Below are 26,024 nucleotides of genomic sequence, written 5' to 3'. Positions count from 1 at the left end.
CAATAAATGGGGTATCTGGTACCAATGTCCCCTGAAAAATGTCTCTTGCTACTGTGAACGAGGATAAATTTATAGAGGTGATAGAGCAGATTAATTTAGTGCATTGGATTTGGGAACAAAGTGACACAGAATTGATCGTCGATGCCGTTGTGAGTGATATTACGTCATTGGTTTCCACTTTGGTGAGAAATACTCTCATATTTGTACTACGAATTTTGAATATATCTTTATTATACATTCAAGGCATTGAGAGCACTACTCTTCCTTTAGCGCCTGCACAAACCTGGGAACGAATAGCTGTTCCCAGGAGTCCTGCACGGCAGCGAGCGCAAGGTGCCTCAAGAACCCAGCGGTTGGCCTGGTCTTGGCTCCTTCGGGGTCTTCAATGTGCAGGGTGACTCTTCCAACGCGAACTGAAATCGTTACTGAGTCATCATGCTCGTCCAGCATCCTAGTCGCCGCGATGCCATTCTCATGTACAAACTTGAGCTGCGTCTTCACCTTGATAGCGTGAGCGGCAAGGTCAAGAGAACCATTTCCTCCAGCAGTCCAGTGGAACGAGCAGACGATTGGCTCATTGGACTGGAGATCAAAGTTCACGATCTGCATAGCGTTTAACGGCTTGCCATTAATGAACACATAACACACCAAAATGCAATGCTAACGTGGTATAAATACCTACTGGTTCAATAATCTATTTACTCGTTTTTTTTTTTTTGAATTAACTCTGTATCACCAGAACTTCTAAGTAATTTGTTATTGGCTGTGGCATGACGGTATGTTTACCAAAGGAGTTCGTGACGTATTTAACGGATAAATAGTCGTGCTGCGGCTGCTGCTGATGGTGATGATGTGCTGCTTGATGAAGTGCACAATATTTTTAAAGCTGGTTGATTCAGGAACGAAAACGAACGGAAAATGCATCCGTTATCTACAACTAGAAAGGAACCTTTACTCTTAACAGTCGAAAGCGCCAAAACTTCTCACAAGAATGAGGTTTGCTCTCACAGCCCCTGTACTCTATTTGCAGTGTAATCAGTAATGACCACAAGGTCCTGCGATGGTCCGACTTTTCAAAGGGGAAAAAGAACAGGAAGAAAGAATAAAGGTGGTCAGTAGAAGGAGGTTGTTTGGGTATATTGCAACAAAATACTCAGAAAATTTGACTCATAGCCTGGTTGCATCGGGTACGTGCAAAGTAGAAAGGAAAAGAAATACATCCGTACTAATACCTCTTCATTCCTGCTAAAGTGAGGTCTACTTCTCCCAGGACATCTAGTAGGATTCCGTGATGCGGTTTGTCCATAGCAACCATTGCCTTTTTTATATATAAAAAAAAAACATAACCGGCACTGTTTCGTAATATCTGGCTTACCTTGCTATGTTGCACTCTGGTAGTATTTTATTGCAGCAATTTTGATCTTTTATTTTTTTTCCGCATCACTGAAGTAATTCTTACATAAAGAGAGGGATATCCAGGCAGAGGCGTATGCGTCTAATAGACTCAATTTATGTCAAGAGACTGCTCTACTTACTGGTATATTCATCGTCTAGTCCAACGGTCTTTGCATTACCAGGTATAAGAAATAGCAATAATAGGCGCGAAAGACGATGATGGCGGAAAATTCATCGTAGTCGTCTGGCACAAAGCATAAAATGCTTCTTTTGATGCTTTGAGAGCCGCCGACCCGCAGTAGATGGAAATGCGCCGGAGGAGCTTTCATTTTCTAACCTGTGTGCCGTTGCCACAGTAGCTTCGCAGCGGTCCGCGGCGACGCAGGTGGTTCAGACCGGTCACCCTGTAGGTTTCGAATCCAAGAGAGTTGTATTGCGGTGTTCCCTCTTCTACGACAGATGAGTGCCCTGGTGGAACCGCGCTGAGTGCAGCCTCTATGGCCTGTTCCAGGCGTCGATCGTGCTCGCTGTCGCACCATTCTGCGCATAAAAATGAAAGAAAGGAGAAATGCTACAATACGGTCTGCTTGATTGACATCTCCAAGTTTAAACGTGGTACGTCCTGGATCCTTATTAGGTCCTGGATCCCGCCAAAATAAAAGCCGATGCTGACTTTAGTCTAAAGCAGCGTCCTGAGATATCTAAACTGGCGTTGAAGTCTCTGTTATTTTCTATCTTCACGGACGCACCTGCTTTACTCTTAACAAAAACTAGATAGATCCGTCTTGCTTCGTCTTTTAATCGAGGTAGCGCTGAGTGTGTCCTCACGCATTAGATCAAACGGGCTGCTTATAAGTCCTAGAAATGCTTTTTATACTCTTAATTCAATTTCGGTTTCTGACATCTAAAACATATTTAGAACTGCAAAATCTGTTATTTCGATTCCATAGCTCGAATTCCCAAACACGCCAATAACGAGCTCTCTGTGCACTTGTGGCAGAACCTGAGTGAAGCAGCGCTGTGCTTTGGTCATGTTACCATGTGGCATTTCAATAAAGACATTCTGCAGTATTCATTACATAACAGCGAAAACGACTCTCGTCTGGACCATAAGAGGTATATGTGTGCACGTACATTAAAAAGCAAATTCATCTGATAAGAGCAACAGCTTTGTTAAAAGACACTATGTGCATTTCCTTTCGAAAACATTATCTATAATCTTGCTGGGATATTTGTGTGATATAAGGATTATATATCTACATGTCTCAATGAGCCACTTAGTTTCTGTGTAGCTAGTTATGTTATAAGAGTGCACTGAGAAAAAAAACAAAAAGAAACAAATGGATCAATATTACAATAAAAAACAACCCAGGCTTCAAAGAAACTATTTACTATACTCTGCCTGATAAGGAAAGGCGCCCAAGGTTATTCACAAATCGCTTATTTATATACTGAACACTATGAATTTTTTTTCATAATGCTAAGGCAGCCATAGAAGGTGCCCCTGCTTCTACCGTCAACATGTGAAACATACCTGTGAAAGAATGGACGAAACCAGAAGATATTGCTAATAATGTCACGGCCGCCAGTGTGGCCTTGAAAGCCATTTTTCTGTGGATTATACGGCAAAGTACGGAGGACAAATGTGCCTGCAATAGAATGAGAGGAATGTATTTTAACCCCAGAAAATTGTCCCGTATAGAAAGATTTACGAAGAATGAAGTATATTAGGTTTACAGCTTCTAAAGAATTTTTCACAGGAGCTTTCTGCTACCTGCGTGACTATCAGCATTATTTGCAAATTTAAGAAGTAATCCCGTGACTCCTAATATCTTATATGCGTCATCCACGATTTTTAATCGCAAATAAATATTTATCGTGAGTAGGTGGATAGGCCTCCCTACTGAAAAACCAAAAGTTCTAAGGGGCAATAACCTCATAAAATCTCATCTAATCGCATGGACTCTCATGCGGTACACATCATTATCATAAAATATCGTAAATAGTTTATGATAATGTGCAAGCAGTTATGAGACCTTATGCAATTATATGCGACTTGTATGTGATTTCTAATGTGAATTGATTGAGATTCTGTGCGAAATAGTGAAGTTATTGCCTCATACAATTTTTTTCATTTGGGACGTATACTGGCGCCAAGATGCAATATGCCAGAACTTTTCATGTAAGACCACCAGCAAAAACTTTCGACGTACATACAAAAATTAATTTGATATGCATATCAATATGAAAATGCTTATATGAAAACACCTCAATGTATGAAATCATACCATTGGAGCCGTTTTACTATGCATCCCATAGATTCAGAGCACGCAAGATAAAAAAAAAAAGTAGACAATAATGGCAGCAGTGTAATCTCTCAGCAGAATATGGCTAATGATAAGCTACCAAAAACGGTTTTCTGAGGTAGTTTTCCTACATTTCCTAGCTACCTGAACACAACGCACATTTTGCCACCTGAATGCTGATGAGTTGATCTGAAAGTAAAAAGTTAGTATATATTTGAGAGCATTTTGTGATAAACATGGGAGTTCGTAATGGGGATATAAGTGCAGAATGAGGTTTTATAAGAATACTGCCGAAAAGTTTAAATAGAATGAAATTCAGTTTTAATACTTCAAATTGAATGTAAATATACTAACATCAGGACAAATAACAAAACCTGGTATTCATAAGATTGTGTTGATAATACAGTTGTATATTTTATATATTCGGGAAAATTCAAAAGACCAAGTTGCACTGAACCAGAATACAGGTGTGGACAGCATCCCGTTTGGTTGCCTATATACGGACACAAAATAGTACGCAATATTTTCCGCAGAAGATTACTATGTGTTCAATTCACCTAGCATTTTACACAATTATTAACGCAGATGCCAAACTAGCAACAACGTTAGCTGATATCAGACAGCAAACACCTGGCATGAAATATTGGAAAAGACGAAGGGATATCAGGTAAATTATACCGATAGAGTTGAACAATAAGTGGGTAACTGAAAACGTAATGAACTTGATTCGTTGCCAGCTGAAAAGGTTACCGCGCAACAACGATCCCCTCCACGCATACGTCATCTGTTTTGCTAAAGGCTTATATATTTTCTCATTACGCATAAAGCAAACCTTTTTTCAGGACTTGAAACTGCCTCTTCATGAGCCCCGGGGAGGTGCTGTTTTCAATTTGCTGTGTGGCCGTTGGTATTATAGATAATAGTAACACTATAATTTTGGATGATGTCTCTCATACTCTTTTTTTTTGTGCTGCATGTATGTGCTTGGTTTATGAGGTAATTATAAATCTAGTTCTTATATTATTGTTTTCTAGAGCTCGAATATCAGGACGCCTCATCGCGGTGAGCACCGGCGAAACGAGCGACAGTAAGCACCCGCGCATAAGAGATCGCCTGTCGCAAGTATTGACTCTTCTTAGTAGCTCGACCTAGATCCTCACAAGATTGCCGGCCGCTTATATTTGTGACCGAACTGAGATATCATGGCATGAGTAACCGGATCGCTTATCCCTCAGTGTATCTCGCAGGATTGCGTACTCGCAGGAAAGCAATGACCAACACTTTTAAACTAAATAAATGCATGATGTAAAAAATAGGGAGGGTAACACATGAGAAAAAGGGGAAGGCTATGCCACTGCGAACAATATAAAAGTTAAAGTAGGCACTCCTTATTTCAGTAACATGTGGCTGTTACAGCCTTAGCTCAAAGTGTTTCACTTTGTCATTTAGCCGTTTTGTCACGTCTAAGACCTCCTGGCTCGTGCACAAGCGACGATAGTCTGTATCGGAAAGTTATCGCATTATGAAACCGGATGTCGTCACCATGGCTACATTTACGAAAACTACCAATCCTCTCAGCACTTTTGAAATGCAAATGCAACCTGCTGGAATGCCTGCATCTAGAGTTAAAACGCTACTTATAAACAATGTAGTCACATTCGTACGGCTGGTGCAGACGCCCAGGATCCAGGACACATTTTAACCGTTAGGAAACATTCGGATACTATACGATACGGTTTTGGACAAGACTATCGGAGTGATCTGTTTTCGATGTATCGTAAAATTTGCTTTTAATGCATTTCCTACGGCCACAGCGAACTGTTAAGCCTGAAGTAGAAGAATGGTGGACTCGATATTGAAAATAAATATAAGGCACCAATAGAGTATTATCACATTCTTTATGACCATATTCAATGAAATGATACAAACTTTCGATCGGTGCCAATTTTACTTCACAACTTTCTTGAACGCTCAGAAAAAAATATCTAAATTCGAAATAAACACCAAGCAAAGGTTTCAAATAAAAGCGACCAAAAACAACAAGCTGGTGATTGGAAGATCTTCTGATATATCCAGTCTTATGTGATGTTAAATGCCACGTGAACAAAATTACGTTCAGTATTGGTTCCCGGAAAATGCTCACAGTTTGTGAGCATGAAAGAGAGTTTATGTATCTATGTCGAATGTGATTTCACATATTGTGGCCGATTAAATTTGCGCTGTATTGAGCATGCACGACAAGAAACCAAAATTAGAACCAAAGTTAGTGGCACTCTTAATTCGCATTTTGGTTTAACCAGGCAAGATTGAAATGTTGGTCCTTCTTAGCCTATAAAGGTTATTCTGACACGCGTGAACGTAATACTGCCATCGTTAACCTATGTTAAGGTGTTCTTAGTGTTCTAGCGTGGATTTTTTTGTCCTAATTATTTCAACTTGGTATTATTGCCGTTCTTTACACAATGCTTAACAGGTACAAACTTTCACTGGCTATGGGCCTGGTGCAGTGCAGTTTCATTTGCGCCACGTCAGAGCAGTAATGTCAAATGGCGGACGTTTAACCGTGCTTTCCGTGATAACCTTCGATGCAAGGCCATATTTAACGCTAATTGTGGCGCCACCTAAAGCCGTGCATCAAGCTGCGGTGCCTTAACTTTACCTAAGCCTAGGTATAAGACGCTAAAGCACCCGCTAGTGTGACCAGGCTCTTAACACGCTGGGCTACTGACCCCGACCGGTTCGAATCCACTGCAATTGTTTTCATTTAAGTATGAGAGCACTGCAAGATGAAGTGGTCAGTCACTGGTCAGTCGTAGGCTGCATCACTCTTTCTCTAGGCTGGAGAACTTGAGACGGCACAAAAAAGGTAGGACAAGATTACTGGTCAGGGGTGGTGAGCGTGTGGGATTTTCGCGCGAAGAATGAACCAAGATGCTCTCTGCAAACCAGTAGAACAAATTCCTACCCCTGTTTGTTAGTAAGCCCTGACATCCGATTGTTCGGAAGGCACACACATCATCAAACAAAGGCATCAAAAAGTGGTGTAACTTGAGTAGCATACGTCCCCCTCCTTTCTCCCTCAGTATACCGCACACCAAAGCACAATCTTCTCTTTCGTGATATTTGGTTGAATCTCTTCGTTGTAATTATGTTCCATAAACTGAACTGTTCCTCAGTAGGCAGCTTTATGACGTAACCCTTGTTCCAGGCAAAATTAATTCATGTAATACATTGATCGTGATATCAGCAGCACTTCATATATTCATTGAAGGGTGCCCAAGAAATCAGGGCATCACAACAAAACACAAACACAAAACACACACAATGAAACGTCGCTGGCGGCTCACACAGACGTGCGTTTAAAGACCGCATGCAAACGTCTGCTTAATGAAGAACCACCTTTTTACTGTTAAGCTCATTGCCTGGAATTAAAAACAAACACAAAATTGTTATTGAACGCATGAGTGGGTAAGATCCACTTCAATACTGTTCTGAAGAAGGGATAGGTCAGGCTATTAGATCGCTACAGGATGTATATGAATCCAATCAGAGCATTTATTGTCTGTCTTCTAGAGAGATGGTAGCAAAATACGGTGTTTTAGCTGCTAATCTTTCGCATTAGGATCTCGATGTCGTCGCCATCTCTAAACTCCTGCTTACTTGAGTGTGAAGGAGGTTGTCGTGATGCCTTATATAAGGCCAGCGCTATGGACTCTAATGGCCGATATAGCCGACATTTACTATAAGCCTCTGTCGTTATTGAAGAAGCACTCCGTATTGGAGAACTCCACTCCGGCCATTCTTTGGTACTGTTGGCGCTCCTAGCCCGTGTGAGTGCCGCAGCATTGTGCAGCAGTTGCTATAAGGGTGTTGTCTGCGTGAGCCCTAAAGAGCCTTGTCATGAGTTGCAGCCATGGACCGTGTTGGACCAAATGCGCAAGAGTCGCGACGAAGGCAGCAGGCATGCCATTATAATGACCATAAATATGGGGCAAAGAAGTGCCTTGAAAGTGATAAACTGCGGATAGATCCGGAACGGAGGAACGAAACGTATAAGCGAAGGCAGCGAAAATCTTTGCCATACCCAAATAAACGATAAGTTGAACAACTGCTGGGCCAAGCAAGACCAGAGCTAAAATATTATCGCAGCTATTTCACAATTGGTATAGCGAACCAAAGTTCGCGTCATCTTTAATTCTTTTCACAGTTTTTGTTCCTTCGCCGTATGCGCAGTCTTGCGACGACACCGGATAGAAAAAAAAACAACGTCGATGTGCTAGTGACACTACTATTTCTGTTCAGACAGGAAGCCGTGCTATCAGTTAACCGTGGGAGAGGCGATTTCATTATGTAGGAAATAGCTGAGCAAAGGAAGATCGAGGTCAGTAAAACCTCAGACAAGCCCATAATCCCGCTTGTTTCAGGGCTCAAATCCTTGGCATGGCGCTTACGGTCAAGCGGTGTCGGCAATGTGCAGCCAGAGGAAGTCAAAAGTTTAAATATACACACACGTGTTGTATCTTCTTTATGCTTGAAAAGCACGTGTACAAGGAGAGTATTAAATGTGTCAGAACCTCCCATTTAGGACAATTATGGTCATATTATTGCGTGTAAAGTGAATACTTTTTGGAAGAAGAACAGCGCAACTTAGACAAGGACGGAAGGAAGACACACACGGACAAGTGCGGACAGACCCGACAGCGCTGATTCGCACTTATTAGTCAAGAATTTCAATCTGCTCAAATATAAGTCTTGATTTAAGAAGCTGCCTCCGCGAGATACCCTAAAAAGTTGGCGGTAATAAACAATGCATCATGTAAGCGAATTACGTCTGTGCTGAAATACCATAAATCTAAACGGTTTGTAAAGTTGTATTAAAAATTTAAGCTAAAGATTTCTGACAACAATTACGCTAAATTAAGCAGGTACAAAGCCCTTATAAGTTATATGAGAGTAAATATGAAGAAATAAGTACGAGATCTAAGGTAAGCTTTCAAGCAATAAATTACAATAACGTGAGAGAGTTTAGTTTATTACACCACATGTTCAAACGGCAGCCTCCTAGATACCGCAAAACATTTGCAGCGGTCGAGCATGTGCATTTCATTGTGAAACACTACAGCTCAATACATTCATATTTTAAACAAAGTATGTTAACGAGACTCGCTTTCAGCCTGCACATCATGTGCTCGAATAGGAAAGGTAGAAAAATATACCAACATAGGCTTCAGGTTTCCTAGCAATTGGGCTGTGTTTTGCACCAGATGTGCCATCAACAATGTAAAATAAACAATGTAAATGAGCGGCAGCATAAAAAATGGGCATAGGTGTAATTAGTCCCTCGTAAGGCACATGCATGTTTAGTTCACACCAAATAATCTAAATTAGGATATATGCCGACCCCCAACTGCCCGGATGTTTACAGTGTACATGAAAAACAAAACTTCGGCTCTTTTAAACTGACACTCCTAATTTGACCGATCTGCCTTGTTTCGTTTTTTTGTACCTGAAAAGAGTTAGGCATGCGCCACGGATATAATTTCACAACACGCAATATGTAGAGACAGCTCGCAGAACAAAATAAAGCCAATCCTGCTGCAAGGAAGATTTTTTGATTCAGCTAAAAAATCAGACAGATATGTTCATTGCCCTCTATCATGTTTTGCACTAAAAAACAGATATTTGATTGAAAAGTGCGAATCACTTAGTATACTTCTGCGGTATCGTGAGCTATACACATCACGATAACACATAGACTCTGCAGTTTATCTTACTATTTTACCCATTAGACCGCGAGCACCGTAAAAAAGGGCACATCTGCACTTTCCTCTCATATATTTAATAAAAAGGGTGAGAAAGCTGTCCTTGTGGTAGCAACTGTCTCAAGAAGAAAAGCAAGCATTAATTTTTAGCAGGTTTTTAGCCGCCCCTTACCTTTCACTTGCAACCAAGACCTCTAATATTCTAGTTCGAGAGCAGGGAGCAGTCGCGGAGATTTGAGCACCGACCAGTCCTATAGTGGGAATTCCGCTTGGCGTGAAAGCCCAAGCTTGAAGATATCAGCGGCAGTTTTGAAGGCTACTGCGTTATCAAGAGGGTCAGTTGGTGAAATTCTAAACGCTTGCCCTATCATGCCAGCTCGGCGGCTTAGAAAACACACCAGGAACGTTAGCTACTGCCTGGAGAGATCTAGTTCCACGCGCAGACGCTTGAGAAGAAGCTGATATGCGTTATCAAAGACTGAGCTACTGAAAGACTATAATTGCGAACTCAATTCTTGTTATTTTTAAAACTTTGCTCCTTCTTATATTGGCGGTTTCATTTTAGGGCGGCTGTGTTTCTCGTCCACGTTAAGGGCAGGCAACGGAGTACATAAACGTAACACTGTAAGGTTAAGCCAGTGCCCATAGTGTAACACCAAACAACTAATTCGCATTGAGAACATGGGAGGAAGTTACTCTCATATAAGTATTGGCGGCTTTACTTTGGAGATCTTACAAGCTTAGGAGGTGCCACTGAAGTCTATGGGGGTATCTCTGGCTTTGCTGATAACAGTTTTTGCATTTGGGAAAGCATGAAAAGAGAGCAGTAGGATGATAACCCTAGCTTGTGGGATCTTTAACGTCTACAGTGTCCTTGAAAATTGCAAAAATAATCAAGATCAAGACTTAGAGCAATAATCGTGGACCAGACGCACTGCTTGTCAAAGTAGATTTCAATCAACGAGCAAAGTTGTTTTTTGCACTGTTTATATTTTCTGCCTATTCAACGTTAAAAAGGTTCTCCGGAAAAAAATATTCTACACCTAAAGTTTGCCTTAGTTGCATTTTTAATGAAATAGGTAGTTAATTTTGCCAATGTGTCATTTATGTATAAAAGTATTAAGTAGGCATTTTGCTACCTGATGAAATTTTCCGGCCCTCTAAAATTTCCTTCCCAGTTTGCCACGTGCAGCCTTTAATCCTTGTCACTAACAGCAGTAGGCAAAGCAGAGCCTAACTTCACTTCACTGCCGAATACAATCGCGCAATTGGTGAGCTAGTGCTTTAAGCCTCATACACACTTTAATCACATCAGTAATAGCAGCTTAAATTCCGCCTTAGCTACTATTATTCGATAGCTGAAAATTTTGGTGCGTTGGAGAGACCCACTAGATAGAAACCTTTTAGTTCAATCTGCACAATTTTTTTCCAGTCACTCTGAAGGCGTGTGTTATTCATGTTTCAACAAAATGATTAAATGCGAAAAGTTTCCGCCAGTGTGATAATGCAAGACTGACACGCGTGCTAATTTTTCCTGCACTACGTTTAGACAAGGTTTATAAAAGTATGTTTTATAAAATGAGCAACATTTTGGTTTTCAGCTGTCTCTACACATGTGCTACATTACATTTTCATATTTGTCAAATTGAGAGTTTGTCTTAGAGTTATCATGAATTTGGGAATTTTAAAACCGTACAATGCGGAAAAACACTTCGTGTGTAGCTGCTACCTAGATTCCGTTGACCTGGATGTCGCTCTTACTGTAGGCTTAATTACACTAGCAAGTACAGACGGCTCTGAGGCGCAAGCAGCTGGAGGCCCTCGGCATTTATATTGGCTGTTTGAGCTGAATGTTTGATCTAAATTATACTACACTCTGCGACCGTCCATACCCTCGTATGTCACCATACGTCCCCATATATTTCATAATTGCTGTAGGAAGCATCAAGCCCTTCGTTGTTTCTCAGTTAGCTTCTCTTCGACATGAAAGATGACCACTGAGAGTTCGTTTGCAGTGCTCCTGTCAGGTGATCATTCCAGTCTTCAGAGCTGTTTTTAGTTGAATCATGTTTAGTTGCGCAGCGAATCGCTACAGCTAACAGTTCATAAAATGGAGAGTGCCGAAAACAACATAACCAATATGAAGTCGAGAAGTACGAGGGGTAAATGAACTGCAAGTAGTCCCACCGGAATGATCCTGCCGACGTTTCCAACTGCACGTGTCAAGCGCATCCCGTTTAGATATTTCCGAATGCTGGGTTCGGAAACAGGAAGCAACGCCTCATCAGTTGCGTGGCACGCTTGTGGGCTCACCCAGTAGTTGTGTGTCGTAATGTCTTTAGTATTTTAAGACATTGTCGATGGTCTAAGAATCAGTAAGATTGACATTTAATGTATAACTCGTGCTGCCAAGACGAAGCAGAAATGCTAAATTAAAAGCCCTCAATGAAAATAGATATAAATATAATGGCTTTGTTTTGTTTCCACGTTTTTTGTGGTGTCTATTTATTAGCGCTTTTTCCTCGGCGAGCTTGCGCTACGCAGTTTAGGCAGTCTTTTCGCATATGCAAACGGTTCACGATGTTTCTTAACAACGCGATGGCAGGACTGGAGTTTGCAAAAATGAATTTTCAACATGAGGAAGTACTATTAGGAGAACAAGGACAGAATTATTAAGCTCATACAAACGTACCTCCCGAGAGACTCTGTGCCTCGTTTAATCTGCACTTGCACAGCCGACCGCGCCTTCAGACATGCAGGATCTACTCTTGGAACATATTTACTGCAATTTTGGCAAGTTATTGATTCATATGACCTGCTGCGTAGTGTTACAAAAGGGTGCAATCTCTATGTTAGAACACATTATAAACTCAATTTTTTATCGTTTCAAGGTGTGAGTACATTTCTAGTTTTCCATACGGCAATTTTCTTGATGGTTCAGAGGGTAATGCTTTGCAAGTGTAGGACAGGGCTTGCTGAAAAAGGTTACAAACGCGAAATAATAGATGGGACCACCGAGCACAGAGCAGTTCTTTTATTTATTACTTCTCCTGCCCAAATGCCTTAATATGCTTTTTCTTCTTTCCCCAATTTCAAGCGTGCCGATATTTCAATCACGTACTATATGTAGCAAATCATTTCGATGAATTAATAGCGCTTAGTCTCACAAGTGATATTGATTCCTTGGTTAATTTTTTTTAAGTGGTGGGAAATTTTACGTTGCCTGCTTTGTCCCCATAGGGATAAAGAATGTGAAATTAAACGTTCCCTGGATAAATCGCAAAATTGTACACCTACCACGTCGTATAAAGAGGCTTAAGCGCTCACGATCATGCCGTAATCCTGAAAGCATTGTTCGTTTTAATAGAGCGAAAGCACAATTAGTTTCGTAACTAATTCTGGGAAAGAGTTTTACTTTCGAGTCACACTACACTTACCCATATTTTAAAGATGTTTTGTTCAATCCTTCCGAAGCCCACTTCATTGAACTTGTTGTATGTAAACGAAGAACCAATTCAGGACACCGAAACAATCTCAAATGTGTTCTTTCAGTCCATTTTGATTTGTTATAACCATATCATTCCGTCCTTTTACAAATCCAGTGGCCGCTATCATTTCCCAAGAAACTTCTTGTTCGATTCTCGCGATGGAAATCTTGATATCTTTGCATTATATTGAACAAATTTTTTACTTCCGGTATTGTGCCCAGGTCATGGAAACTGGCTGAAATCATTCCTTTATTCATGTCCAGTAATAGGCAATACCTGAACAATTACAGGGCGATTTCGCTCACATCGTCAGTCGAACATATGATTCATGCACATATTATGAAGTTTGAGTCAAATAACAATTTATCTAATGTTCAGCATGGCTTCAGGTGGGGCTTAACACGTAAACTCACTTGTCGGAAATTGTGCACGGTATTGCCTATAATCTGGACTGTGGATTTCAAACTGGGGGATGTTTCAGTGATTTTTAGAAAGCATTCTACAGCGTAAATCATTCTAAATTATTGTACAAATAAAACCTCCATTTAAAGAACCCTAATCTAGTTGCTTGGATTTCAGTTTTTCTAACTGCCTGTTCAGAGATTATTAGATGCAGTTCTGCACAGTCATCTGTTGCCCCGACAACTTCTGGAGGGCCACATGACTTGTTTTTAGGACGTTTGATTTGTGCTGTACATCAATGACCTCCCTTGTAAGATTACTTCGAAAATCCGCATGTAGTCTGACGATCGCATACTTTACAATTTCTTTATCACTTCAGGTCATCAGTCTCGCTTAGTAGAATATTTATCAACCTTTTTGCACGTGGTAGGAAAATTAGCCGATGAATAATAACTTTTCGAAAACAGCCTAATGAAATTTTCTAGCAACTCATTCACTTTGCGTTTTCTTTGCTCTTCTAACGTTGTACATCTTCAAAGGATGTCCGAATATAAGTACCTAGGAGTTATATTTACAGAGAACTTATCACGATACGAGTATATTGACAACATATTTTATGAAGCCCTCAGAAAATTACGATATCCTAGAGGAACATTTTCTCAGGCTGAAAAAAATATTCTACACATATAGAAATCATCATTCCACCTTATACATGGCCACGCTTTGTCTGTATAGAACCCCTACAAAATAAAACATAAATAGGAATGAACCCATTAAAAAAATTGAATTAATTTCAAATGTCCTAAATATCACCGTTACTTTTCACCCACTTTAGTTCTTGGATCATTGCAACTAACCACACACGCCAAATAAACACTTGATAGCTTGGATTACAGACTTGTCGTGTATGAAGCATGCAATGTCTTTTGCAAGCGGTTCATGCAAATTATGAGATGCATTTGTGCTGAAAGTTTAAGGCACATAACGATACACAATAACTGAAGTGGGCATCTCCATACATCCAAATACGGATGTGCAGTTGCACGAGATTGCCAGCGTCTACTCCCACAGCGAAAGGTTCTTAATACCAGAAGGTCTTCAGAAAATGTTCAATAATTTATTCATTATTAGCATCACAAAGGGTCCTGGTGAGAGGTATTACATGCGGGATAGGCGTATTATTCATAATGTTTAAGTGACGAGCAATTCAAAGTCAGTCTTGAAGCAATGTGGCTGCACGGGGTTGGCAGGCACATAATTCTACTCCAGAGTGGTCTGTACAAAGAAGCAACGAATATGCAGGTGCATAGATCACTTTTGAGTGACTGGTGCGCTTTAGCTGTCAATGAGCTGGTAAGATTGCTGAAACTTTGAGCGCGTAAGAAGTTGAGAAAAAAAGGCTTTCTGGACATCCAACGTCACTTTTCAGGATTAGTCATGCTCGCACGTGATTTAATTGAAGTGACACTTGTGTTATAGATGTAGTCCAAAAACTTAAACTTGACAGTGCCATTGCGACCAACTTAAAGCGTCGTCTTGACATGATAACAGTGTTAGGAAAAATTGTTGTCAATATTTATTATATCCCCTTTTCCCTACGCTGAGACGTCAGCAGAAATTCATTATCCCAGAAAGCACTCTCCTCTTCTCCTGCGTCACTGCTGTCCGAGCACCACGAAAGAAATGACAAACCTTACTCAAGGATTTTCTCCAGAACTTCATAAATTGTTGTGAAAAAAAGGCGGTTCCACTCTTCTCGCTGGTGCGTTGGCGCCAACTTGCCAACCATAGCGGCCGCTTCCTCCAACGGTTTTCCCGCGCCGGTCAGCCTCAGGTGTATGCCTTCTATTGCTACAGGAGTGGCGGGGCCTTCGTACGCCAGTTTAACGGCGGTTGCCGTTCCGTCGATGCGCAGGGGAAGCGTGAACCGCATGAAGCCCACGGCGAGTCCTATAGTGCCACCACTTCCAGAACAAAAAAACTGCCATGGAAACGTGATTTGAATCCCTCCTCCACTATTGACGAGGTCCATGTGCAGGTATCGGGTGTCCTTCTCGCAGTAAAGGTGAATGGGACCATAGCGACGAAAGAGGCGCAGTCCGGTGACATTCGAGCCCCCGATTTCTACACCAGGGATGAGGGTTTTTGTGAAGCCAGGCTGAATGGTCCACTCCTCGGGCATCTTCTCCAGCATGTTGTCAACGAGGCCTTCCACGTCTACGTCCGAGAAGAGACATCGGCTTCCTGTCCAACAGCAGAAGCGTTGCCTTGTATTAGTGCGTGGTTTAAAGAGTTTACCATCAAGTAAAATACTTGGGTGATGGAGAAAGAAAAACTGAATAGCAACGCAGGTATTGAACCCACGTGTGTTCCTTAACGTAGAAAGACATTACATAGCACAACCACGTTTTCTCAGTGTGTGATATCAAAAATTTAGGGAAACGCTAAGACTTATTTTAAGAGTGACGTGATCGCGCTTTTTGCTACGACAGACTGCTACGCAATGAAAGCATTTCTCGTTTCTTTTTTCCTCTGTTTTTCATGGTAGTTCTTAATGTTAATTTATTGCTATTTTTTTAATTATCGGTAAATAACTATTCAGCCCTGGCTTTAGTTAGCCCCAATCCCCCATCTCTCTAACTCCTATTAACTAGCACTTATCGACCAATCATTAGTCTTCTAGGATGAGAACTACCGAAATTTTTCTTATTACGTTCCGAACACTTTTAACAACTCCCGACAACGTCAGGGGAGAAACAGAGTACGACAGCAGCTTCTCGACTGAGCGGGCACTATACGCTATAGCGTAAAATACAGCTGCAGTAGACGGGACTTTACTTCCTGACCAAGTGATCGGCTGGCGATGGTCGCTTTACAGGTGCAGCCACCGTGACAAGTGCACACCAATTATTGCAGCAAGATTTGAAATGGGTAAACACGAGCAGCAAATGAACCCACTTTACAAAGGAGTTAAGGGCACAAAGAAGGCAACAATAAAAATTCTCACTTCTCTAATAGAATAAAATTTAAGGTAGGTCGCGTTTTAATATGTCGGGCAGAAACGCTTCCTGATAAAAGAGTTTTGAGAACCACCTTTGTAGCCGAATATATCGTTTTTAGCCTGTAATGATAGAAAATGCTCTCAAAGGAGACAGGAGCTTTATCAATGTATACGTGTGCAACAGGACGCCCTTGTTGCATAGCTAGAGGCTAAACGTCTGCAAAGAAAAAAAAAAAACAAAAAAACAGATATTATATAACTATAAAATGTGTCAATATATGCAGATCAATGTTTCCCAAAGGACCTAGGCAGAACTTGTAAATTTGACTTGACTTACCTACGACAGCTTCGACAGCGCCGTTTTGTAGAAATGCAAGCACGATGAAAATCAGTACCTTATTGCGGACCATCTTTTTCTTCCTACTTATTTCACCTGAAAGCGTGCATAAACTGATTATTTGTTGCTTTAAATCATGCAAGCGAATGCACCAATAATAGGAATGGCCTGGTGCAAATGTTTGGTCGCTTTTTCGTTGTGTGGTACGTCGTCTCTCTAAATTGTAATGTTTTAAATGAGATGTTGAGAGAACTTGAATTAACTTTGAGAAAAGTGGGAAATAACTGAACTCGCCATTTGATTCCTATTATAATAAATGGTTTACTATTGCTCTTTAATTATTTACTCTTTCTAATGAGATGCAGCCCTTTTGCCCGAGATTAGGGCACGTCTCATATGAAAGGTGTGACGCGTTTGCATCCCCACAGCATTAGCACGGTCTACGTATTCGATCTTAGGATCCACACAGTTGCCCCCCGCTACCAAACGCTACCCTTTGTCCACAAGATTCTTCCGCCGGAAGTGCAGTTTCCTTTTCGTTGTGACCACAACTACAATTTATTCCGATCTCATTTTTGTTTTGTTTCGCAAGTAACATCGAGCGACTTACATCTGCATTTGTCGCAGCAGCACTCATAGCACTTGTGGCGCTTGTCATCAATAATTGGGAATAAAGGAAGTTACTTTAACACAGCAGGCGTTGTACGATGTTATGAAAACAATGATAGTGTAAATATACTAAATATCTTCTATCCGCTCTGCAAGGTGTCCAGGATTCAATTGAATGGTCTATTAAAGGTGTGGGGGAGGTGGGATTGACAGGGCAGCTCCAAAGTACACCGCAGTGTGCTTGGACTGCATTTTGCATCTTCATAAAACTTCTGACCTCAATTCTGATTAATTGATGACATTTTTACATACCTAGATTTTTTTTCAGGTTAGCACTGTCACAGTAACTGTGGAGATCTTCGGAATAACACTAAAACAGCTGTTCAAAGCATAACACTGAGTGCCAGATGGCAACACGTGAATTTATTTGCCATGGAGTTTTTTTCGCACAGTAGACTTTAGCTCCAAATAATAGGCTTGACAATTGTTACTTCCAAGTTTATACACAATATTTCAGTACTTCTTAAGCAGTACGTAAGATTTCGAAAGTCAAGCGGTTCCTGCTACTAATTATATACATTTGTTAATTGTACTATATTACGCTTTTCGAAAATACGCTCATATACTCTGCAACATTTCGAAAACTGTTTATTCTTACTATGGTACCTCAGCTATCAAGGTAACGATCCAGCCTCAGGAACGTCAAGAGTTAGATCCGCTATCAGATTCCTTGTATGAAAGGTACACATAAAAAGGAAAATAAACCGGCACAATGATAAACTTGATGAGCTTCAATATATATCTAAGCGCATGTATTTACTTGGCGTAAAAGTGAAATGCCTCAGAAATATTAATTAGCACTAATTTACTGGTTTGGCTTTGTTCAATCTTTCTTTGCGACGCCTTGTCATGTTCATCTAAGTGGTTTCTCGTCTTTTGAGGTTTTATTAGGAAGTCAGATGCCAAATTAAGCTATTTTCGCAAGATTCCCGAAGGAGATGAAGGCTATGAAGACGAAGACATCTGAAGCACAGTTGGAAAGACCGAAATCTTCAAAAGAACCATGGAGAAGTTTAACAATGTCTTTATTTTATATTTTCGGTTCACATGCTACTCCCAAAACTTTATTTTGTGTGAAAATATTAAAAATCAATTCAAAACAGATTTCTCCACGCCTATAAAAGTCCATACAGGTGAAATCGTCCGGTTGATCATTATTATAGTGGGGTAGTCACTCATGTTACATTATTAATGGGCGTATAGACACGGTAGCTAGTTTTCCGCTTCATTCAGTTATATATGGCGATTTTGATGTTCTATTACTGGATTCTGAATATGCCAGAGTCACCAGCTGATAGTCGGTTCTAAAGACACCACTGATGTAAAGTCTACTGGATATCTGTAGATAAACTCCACGCTAGGTAAGCAAGGCAATAGCTAATTTCATGATTTCAAAGCAAGCTATAACAGCGGGCGTTTCATTTTTCCATGCTTTTTTTAACATCCCTACCGCGAAACCATCATTTTATATTGTTTTCTAGAGCGTCTACCTTTCTTTCCTAGAAAAATCGCCATTTCATCAAAGAACTATAAAGGCTGCTTTATTGACCGTTCACATGCCTTATAGTGTACTGCAATTTTCCACGAAGAGTTGCCCTTCCTTATTTTTCTAAATGTGCGTGATATTCTGACTTTATCTTTAAGTGGAACCAAACGGAACGATACCTGCGTTCATGCATGCAACTGCAGATTACTGCCAGGGCAACTTCATTATCTCCTTTCATATTTATTGTGATTGATATCTCCCTGGATTTCAATTTTCGGACTCTGCGATCAAGCTGCTGTAGTCTGCAGCAGCTTTGAATGTCGAAAGTAATGCAACCTGCGACATATTAGTAAACGACGGTGCCAATAGCTGATGTCGTAAATTAAAACAATACAATTGGAGCAAAAATCATGTTACTGGCTGTATGAGTATCATTCTCCTGAATGGGCCGCGTGTTCTTAGTTATAGACTTCTTCAATTGATAAAGAAAGACGTGCAGGAAACAAATCTAGTTTCAAACACAAATATTTCACTCCAATAAGGTGAAAAAAAAGGATTAACCTGAACTGGTACCATTTAAATGTAGCATAACAAGAGCGTACCAAGATTTTCAATAAGCTGAAATTAACAAGAAGGCACTTAACACAGAAAAACCCCTTTGATCAAATAATGTTTGAGGGCTTACCTTACAACACGAGGCATGTCATTGTCACTAGCCAAGCACGACCGCGCTCCTATATAAAGCGAAGAAAAAATTTAAACCAAAGGAAAGGGATGCAGGCAATCGTGTCCGCACGCTTTCCGACAACACGTGTGCGCAAGAAACAGCGCACAAACAGCTTCTATGTTTGCGGACACACGATTGCGCAAGTCAGAGAAAAAACTGGAATCTTTTGGCGGCAACTGCAAGCGGGAAGGATGGCGACCGGAAATTCGGCCTTCACAGACACGCGCCCTACGGTATTTCGCGCACGTGGAGTAAGCAGGAAGGGTTGTTAGCACCCGTCAATAGCGTTGAGAAAAACGTATTCGGCTATGGGCTCAGCTATAAGCCCACCGTTAAAAAAAATATTGAAGAGGTGTGTACAGCAACAAATACCCATGTCTAGAGAGGCAACCCTGTCAGAAAGTGCTAGGGCGCACATGATTAAAAAATTCTTATCGCTGGTATTTTATGAGAATGGCGCTCGCTCTCGGTGGGAGGAGTTCCTCGACATCAATTTCTATAACCTGTTTTGCAGTATCACCGCACGCTAGGCAATAAAAGGTTGCGAGTAGAATCACAAACTTGTCTATTATTGACAAGCGTACAAAACAGCGATACATGCAAGAGCACTGTCATCGCCCCTTTAAACAATCATGAATGCATCGCTCATGTGGCGTTTCTCTTAATAGGGTGGAAGGCGTCTCAAGCTGCTTCCTTGAAGCTTATTCCTTAGCAGTCTACTTATATTTTTGTGGGAATATGCAATTGAATTGAACGCAAATGGGCGTTGAAAGTCTCACCAGATGGCCGCTTACGTCCTATATAACGTGAGGGACATCCTGACAAGACCCGGGAAAGGTAATTTATTGAAAAAATAACAAGCATAGGCGGAAGCAATTGAATTAAATATGCTCCCTGATTCATTTCTCAGTATACTTATCTCCCGTAACCCTTCCCCCCCCCCCCCCCCCCCCTCCCCTATGGCCAGCGCACTGCTTTGCGTATTCTGATCATTATTCGGGCTTTGTCCATTTCAAAGTTCATGTAGGATGGCAGCTAATAACCCCCCCCCCCCTCCTCTTCAATGGTCATCGGCATCCTAGATTTTCACGTCACGTCATAAGTGCGGGCTTGTGAAAAGGAACATAACTTTACCACGGGCAAAGAGAGCAGGCAGCAATACGTCGCTCAGACAGGGTACATTATTCAGAATAAAGCGGTGAATGTAACTTCAGTGCACCCTTCCCATAAGAGACGTTCAATGGATGTCACATGGCCTTCATTTTTTAGAGCAGAGCCCCGCTTTAGCTATGCAAGCCGTGCAAGCGTTATCTGCTGAAGGGGCACGGCCTCGGGGCGGACCCAAATTTTATTGAGATGGTTCTGGTAAACTGCATCTGGTCTAGGTTTGATGTAGTACATTCTTAAGATATCTCTGGACGGCGTCATCGTTAGGTCGTACGTACACCTCTGACATATAGGAAAACAAACACGTGTGAACCCACAATGAGTGGTGGCTAAATGATTCAGTTGAGAATTTCTTTAGGAGCATAGGAATCGTTTTTTCTTTGGAGGATCGATGTCTCAAAGATAACGGTGAGATGTGCCAGAAAAAGTAATCCTTCAGGCAAACAGACACAGGATTTAAAAGTAATAAAAGTTCAAAAAGGAAGCGAACATTTACAGGGCATAGTTGAAGCAAACAAAAGATCGTTATTCAAGAAACCTTTCGCCATATGCTGGCAATTTTCGGTACTCAGCAAATATTAGCGACTTGGACAATCTTTGTATGTAAGAGCGTATGGCAAATTGCCGTTTATTACTTGCATAGCGTCCCTGAGAATGACAGCGTTGTTTTCACAATAAAAAAAAAGTGTGTTAAATGCCGTACTGTCAACGCATATTCCTAAGTATGCATGAACAATTCAGCACACAACTATTATGCCTACACTCACCACCGAGGATAGCAATAATGTGAAGAGAACAGTGCTGACTACAGCAAAAAATTATGAAGAAGAGCTTAAGGCCGTGTCGTGCCTCGCAGGCTCTGCAGTAATATTCAATGCGATCAACAAACAAAAATGAATTTGAGAAGGTATGCAGCCCGAAGTTTTTAAAAAGAAAATCAGTACACTAAAAATAATACGGACGTCCAAGAATGTATTCGCAGTCGCCTATTACCAAGAAAAGATATCTCAACAAAATCTGCTGATGTCTTGCGTTCGGCACCTCATGGCGGCTCATTAGTAAGGATTGTGTGCCATTTTCAGTTTATTTGTAAACATTCTTAAGTTGACGGCATGCATTTAATCTGAACGAGATAGTTCAATTGGGAATTTGGTAGACTAGTTATCCAGTGATTGCTATTCCAGGCGACTTAGGAGTGACCTGAGACGAGTTCAGACTGCAATTTATTCTACGCTTAACATAAGTATAAAGATAATGTGTGTATACGAATGCAAAACGTATGTAGGAATGATTCAGTAGGCAAAGAAGTAAATACCGTTAATTTGTAAGCGGCCTAAAAAAAACTACGAAAAAAATGTGCATGAATATCTTTGATTTGCTTGTTTCTAAAAACAATAATTACCCATTGCATATTATTACCTAGCTCTTAACCAACCTAGATGCTTTTCCATGACATCAAATTGTTAAACAGATGCAAGAACGTTTAGTAGAGACGAAAGGGGAAGCCTAAGTTAGACTGACTTTGGAATATAGCTGCTCTGTGTGTGAGTCGGTATATAATGATTTTGTAGCAGCTTCTTTCCAATCTGGTGTTCGGTTACACAATCGCTTTCTTGGGAAAGTCGAGCAATTGACCACAATATGAACGCATGGATGTCGCCACCGTTGCTCAGACATCGTAGGTTGTGAGTCCGCGGCACTCCCAAAATATGTAGCGTGTTTTTCGTCGACAGTTTTCGCGCGTTTGTAACGTGACCTCTATTGCGTATGACGGGTTTACTGCTTATATAGTGGCATTTCGGGCAAACAATGTTAGACTGGACAATGCTGACGAAAAGAAGCATGGAATAAAGACAAAGCGTGGCACGCAACCATCATTTGTTTGAAATTTATGACGTAGTTTGACATCAGTTTCCTGTTGCTCAGCGCTCAAGAGCCTCATAATTTCATTGGTTCGATTTGGTTTGCGGCGTTTAGCATACCAAAGCGAGTGAGGCTATGAGAGACTCCGTAATGGAGGTCACAGAAAATTTCGACGACTGATATTTTTATGGCGTCACACACGTTAGGTGGCACTTATATACACCGTTTATATACAGCACGGATAGCGTACTGCAAATCGGATTTTCAACACTCTGTGACTCCACATCAATTCTGTCTTGACAATGCCTGCACTGCTTCGAAGTATTTTCCAGTAATTCCCACTATGATACAGTACAGTAATTCTCTCCGCACAGGCAAACTAATAGATTACGTGTAGTGCGGCGACAGGAGTGCGTTCGCTGAAGTCAGTGGGAGCCGACTGCTTTTTACAGCTTATTTAAGCGGATTTGATAGTGTGCCGGTGCGAAAAAGAATCTAAAGGCGATTATAAAGAAGGCGATATTCCTTGAACTCCAGCAACCATATACGAAATGTCTGTGCATACAATGCTGATTAGTGGTAAATTAGCAGTAAATTATTAGGTAAATTAGCAGTATATGAGCGTATAGCGAAGGAAATGGCATGCCAGAGCATATACAGGCAGTTATGCGATCTCGCTTATGCATCCTGGAGTGGCTTTATATCCAAATCTCGGCCGTCGCTCCTTTTCACGGAACAACTGCTTTGCAGCCGTCATCAGAGGCGTCGTTGCTTGGTCCGTATTGTATCAAAGCGTAATCATAGCACAGCAGGAAGTCTTCAACTCTTTCGTAGCAAGATCAACAACACGAGTTAAAGCCAACCACGCTACAAGTGGCGTCATAGTGCAATTTAGCCTGAATTGTCGATGGGTTCTATCTCTTCATTAAGACTTGCGACCTTTTACGAAGAAAAAATCAGTATTCCTACTGACTCCTCACCAGGTCCTAACTGCCGAATGCAACCTCGAGGCGGCATCTCCAGTCTTGCGAGATTCACGCTCTCTGGAGCCTTGCACAACAGGTCGCTAACTCTTGCGTGCTCCTCCCGCAAATTTGATGTACAACCGCTCCTGTTGACATCGCACATGCGACCACATATTCACTCTCCCTTTTAGAACGGCATCTGGTTACTCATGAACTGACCCGCTGAATGAAAGTGACCTCACCGTACATCCTTGCGACAAAGCTAGATTCACCCTGGTTCTCGACTCTTCTGAGCAGCTGAGCTTTGAACAAGCGCTCGACGCGCTTCGGCAGCGTTCTCACTCTCATTCTCCGCCATTGAGGCTGCGCGAATTTTAGGCAACTGACAAAAGAAACCTACCGCTTCTATGGTTCTGGGCAGAGGCGGAGAACTGGGCACTTTAGCATTAGCTGTACCAAATGGCCTGCTTTTCTGAGCGGGTTGGAAAGAGTACGTCGGCAACTGACAGTAACTTAACAACTAGCTCGTGATATCCTCGAGATTGACTCGTTCAGCGAACCACATCTGCGGTTGCATTCGAGGCATATCAGAGCGGCCATGGGAAGCCTCTGTCTCTTGTCCAAGCTTCGCATACTGGCCGTGATCCCCCAGCGAATTTTAGAGGACGTGCTGCATGGAATACCGCCATTTTTCGTGGGCTTGCCTCCCCAATTGTACTGTCAGCGGGGCCCTCGTTGGCGCGAAATTTTGTTGTTCTTTTTTGTGGGAGGTGGGGGGGGGGGGTTCTAACGGGGCTCAGGCTCTATTTTCAGAGTCAGACACCTCGGCTCTAGCTCAGGAAACGTCGGGGCGGAGAATAACGACGCACCGAGGCACAGTCAGTGGGAAAGGCTGTTTATTGGGAGCTCGCCATGTTCTTCCTCGGTCTCGCATTAGCGTGCTCCGGCTTCGCGGCATCATACGTCACCACTGCAGCGGCTGTCCGTTGAGATTAGAGGGAAGGGGGAGTAGTGGCACCCCGACACGCTACGGCAGTTCTTCTCAGCCCCGCCCTCTCCTCAGTAGCTCCGAGGGAAGAAGGTCACCAGGGGAAGGGTGTTAGAAACATGGTACGGGCGAGGGAAATGATGTATTCTCAGATGCATTACCCTGCTTATCTTAGCTCTATTGAAGCCTGTGTTATTTTATTTGTTATCAGATATTGTAAGCCTACACAGGGTCATACAGGGGTGGGACACAAAGAAGAAATCCAGGGGTGCAAGAACAGGAAAACTGCAATCGATTTCAGCGACGATTATGCAGCAAATAACGCAATAAAAAAAAAAAACGACCGCAAACAGCATTATGAGGAATATGACAATGATATCAGCTTTTATCCCACCAGTATTGGTGGCACCGAAACGAAGCCTTTTGAATCAGCAGCTTATAAGAATATGGCACACACAGAAAGAAAACATTTCCGTTGACGTTAACCGATCCAGAGGCACGTTTTGTATGGCCGTAGCGATGCCACAAAGTATCCCACCGGTCTCTATGGGATACCCGATTGAACTGTAACTCATAGGACTAACAAACCAGCAATGAGCTTTCTAGAAAAAAAAAATGTCAGTGGATTTCGGCAAGGCGTCTCTCTTTCCATGAAGTACCCTTAGAGCAAAGTACCGAGCCAGCAACGAAACAATGGTTTTGTCATCTACTCACCGAAGCGTCAAAATATTTTCTGTGATATTCTTCTCCAAGCAAGTTTTCGAGGGCAATAGTAGCATAATGGAAGGCTTTGAAAGAAAAAGAACAGGCGCTGCCCTTTTTCTGCCTTCAGTGTGTGTCTTCCATTGAGTTATTATTCCATGAGAAAACGGTGCACCATCTGCTAAAACAGAAAAATTTGTTAAATCACCAGGTAGTTGTGCCCCAAAAATAAACCTAGGGTTAGATACGCATTCTGTAATTTGCCAGTAGTCTTCTCCGTAGCTATTAGTGTCCTCGTCGGTCGTAGCATATTATCAACATTTGTTAATCAATGCAGATGTCGCCGCCGTAATGGTGCAGTGGTTAGGACCCTCGAATACTGTGCCGAAAGATGCGGAATTGAAAACCGGCCGCGGATGCCGCTTTTCGATGGAGGCGAAAGGCAAGGCGTCCGTGCGCTGTGCGATGTCAGCGCACATTAAAACACGCAAGGTGGTCGAATATTCCGGAGACCTGCACTACGGCGCCACTCATAGCCTGAGCCGCTTTAACACGTTAAACCCAATAAACCGAAACAAACAATGCAGATGTCTAACACGAATGACAATTGCCACATTTGGAAACAAGCAAAAATATCTTTGCTTTGATAAGAAATTTACGACACGGGTACAAAAGAAGGCGCCTGACGCTGCAGCCAAGCACTGTAGCCATTGTTGCGGGTGAAGTATTTGCGGAATTACGCTTGGTTACACCAGATATCCTTATG

General features: G+C 41.7%; 2 protein-coding genes across 2 annotated transcripts; both read right to left on the bottom strand.

The window, feature by feature from the left end:
* Positions 1-207: 207 nt before the first annotated feature.
* Positions 208-9,743, bottom strand: LOC146176516 (uncharacterized). The gene is made up of 4 exons (XM_084580991.1): positions 9,636-9,743; positions 2,930-3,044; positions 1,733-1,935; positions 208-603 (listed from the first exon to the last, which is right to left on the bottom strand). Exons 2-4 carry the CDS (start codon positions 3,000-3,002, stop codon positions 256-258), a joined length of 624 nt encoding a protein of 207 aa, XP_084437117.1. The 5' UTR covers positions 3,003-3,044; positions 9,636-9,743; the 3' UTR covers positions 208-255.
* Positions 9,744-14,858: 5,115 nt separating this feature from the next.
* On the bottom strand, positions 14,859-16,764 carry LOC146176515 (uncharacterized). Its single transcript, XM_084581310.1, has 2 exons — positions 16,692-16,764; positions 14,859-15,597 (listed from the first exon to the last, which is right to left on the bottom strand). Exons 1-2 carry the CDS (start codon positions 16,762-16,764, stop codon positions 15,047-15,049), a joined length of 624 nt encoding a protein of 207 aa, XP_084437436.1. The 3' UTR covers positions 14,859-15,046.
* Positions 16,765-26,024: the final 9,260 nt, after the last annotated feature.

This window comes from Amblyomma maculatum, chromosome 10 (genome assembly GCF_055883805.1).
Source record: "Amblyomma maculatum isolate TAMU_Amacu chromosome 10, ASM5588380v1, whole genome shotgun sequence".
In the NCBI taxonomy this organism is placed as follows: Eukaryota; Metazoa; Arthropoda; class Arachnida; order Ixodida; family Ixodidae; genus Amblyomma; species Amblyomma maculatum.
Note: the sequence above shows the minus strand (reverse complement) of the source record. Positions and strands in the feature narration are given on the sequence as shown.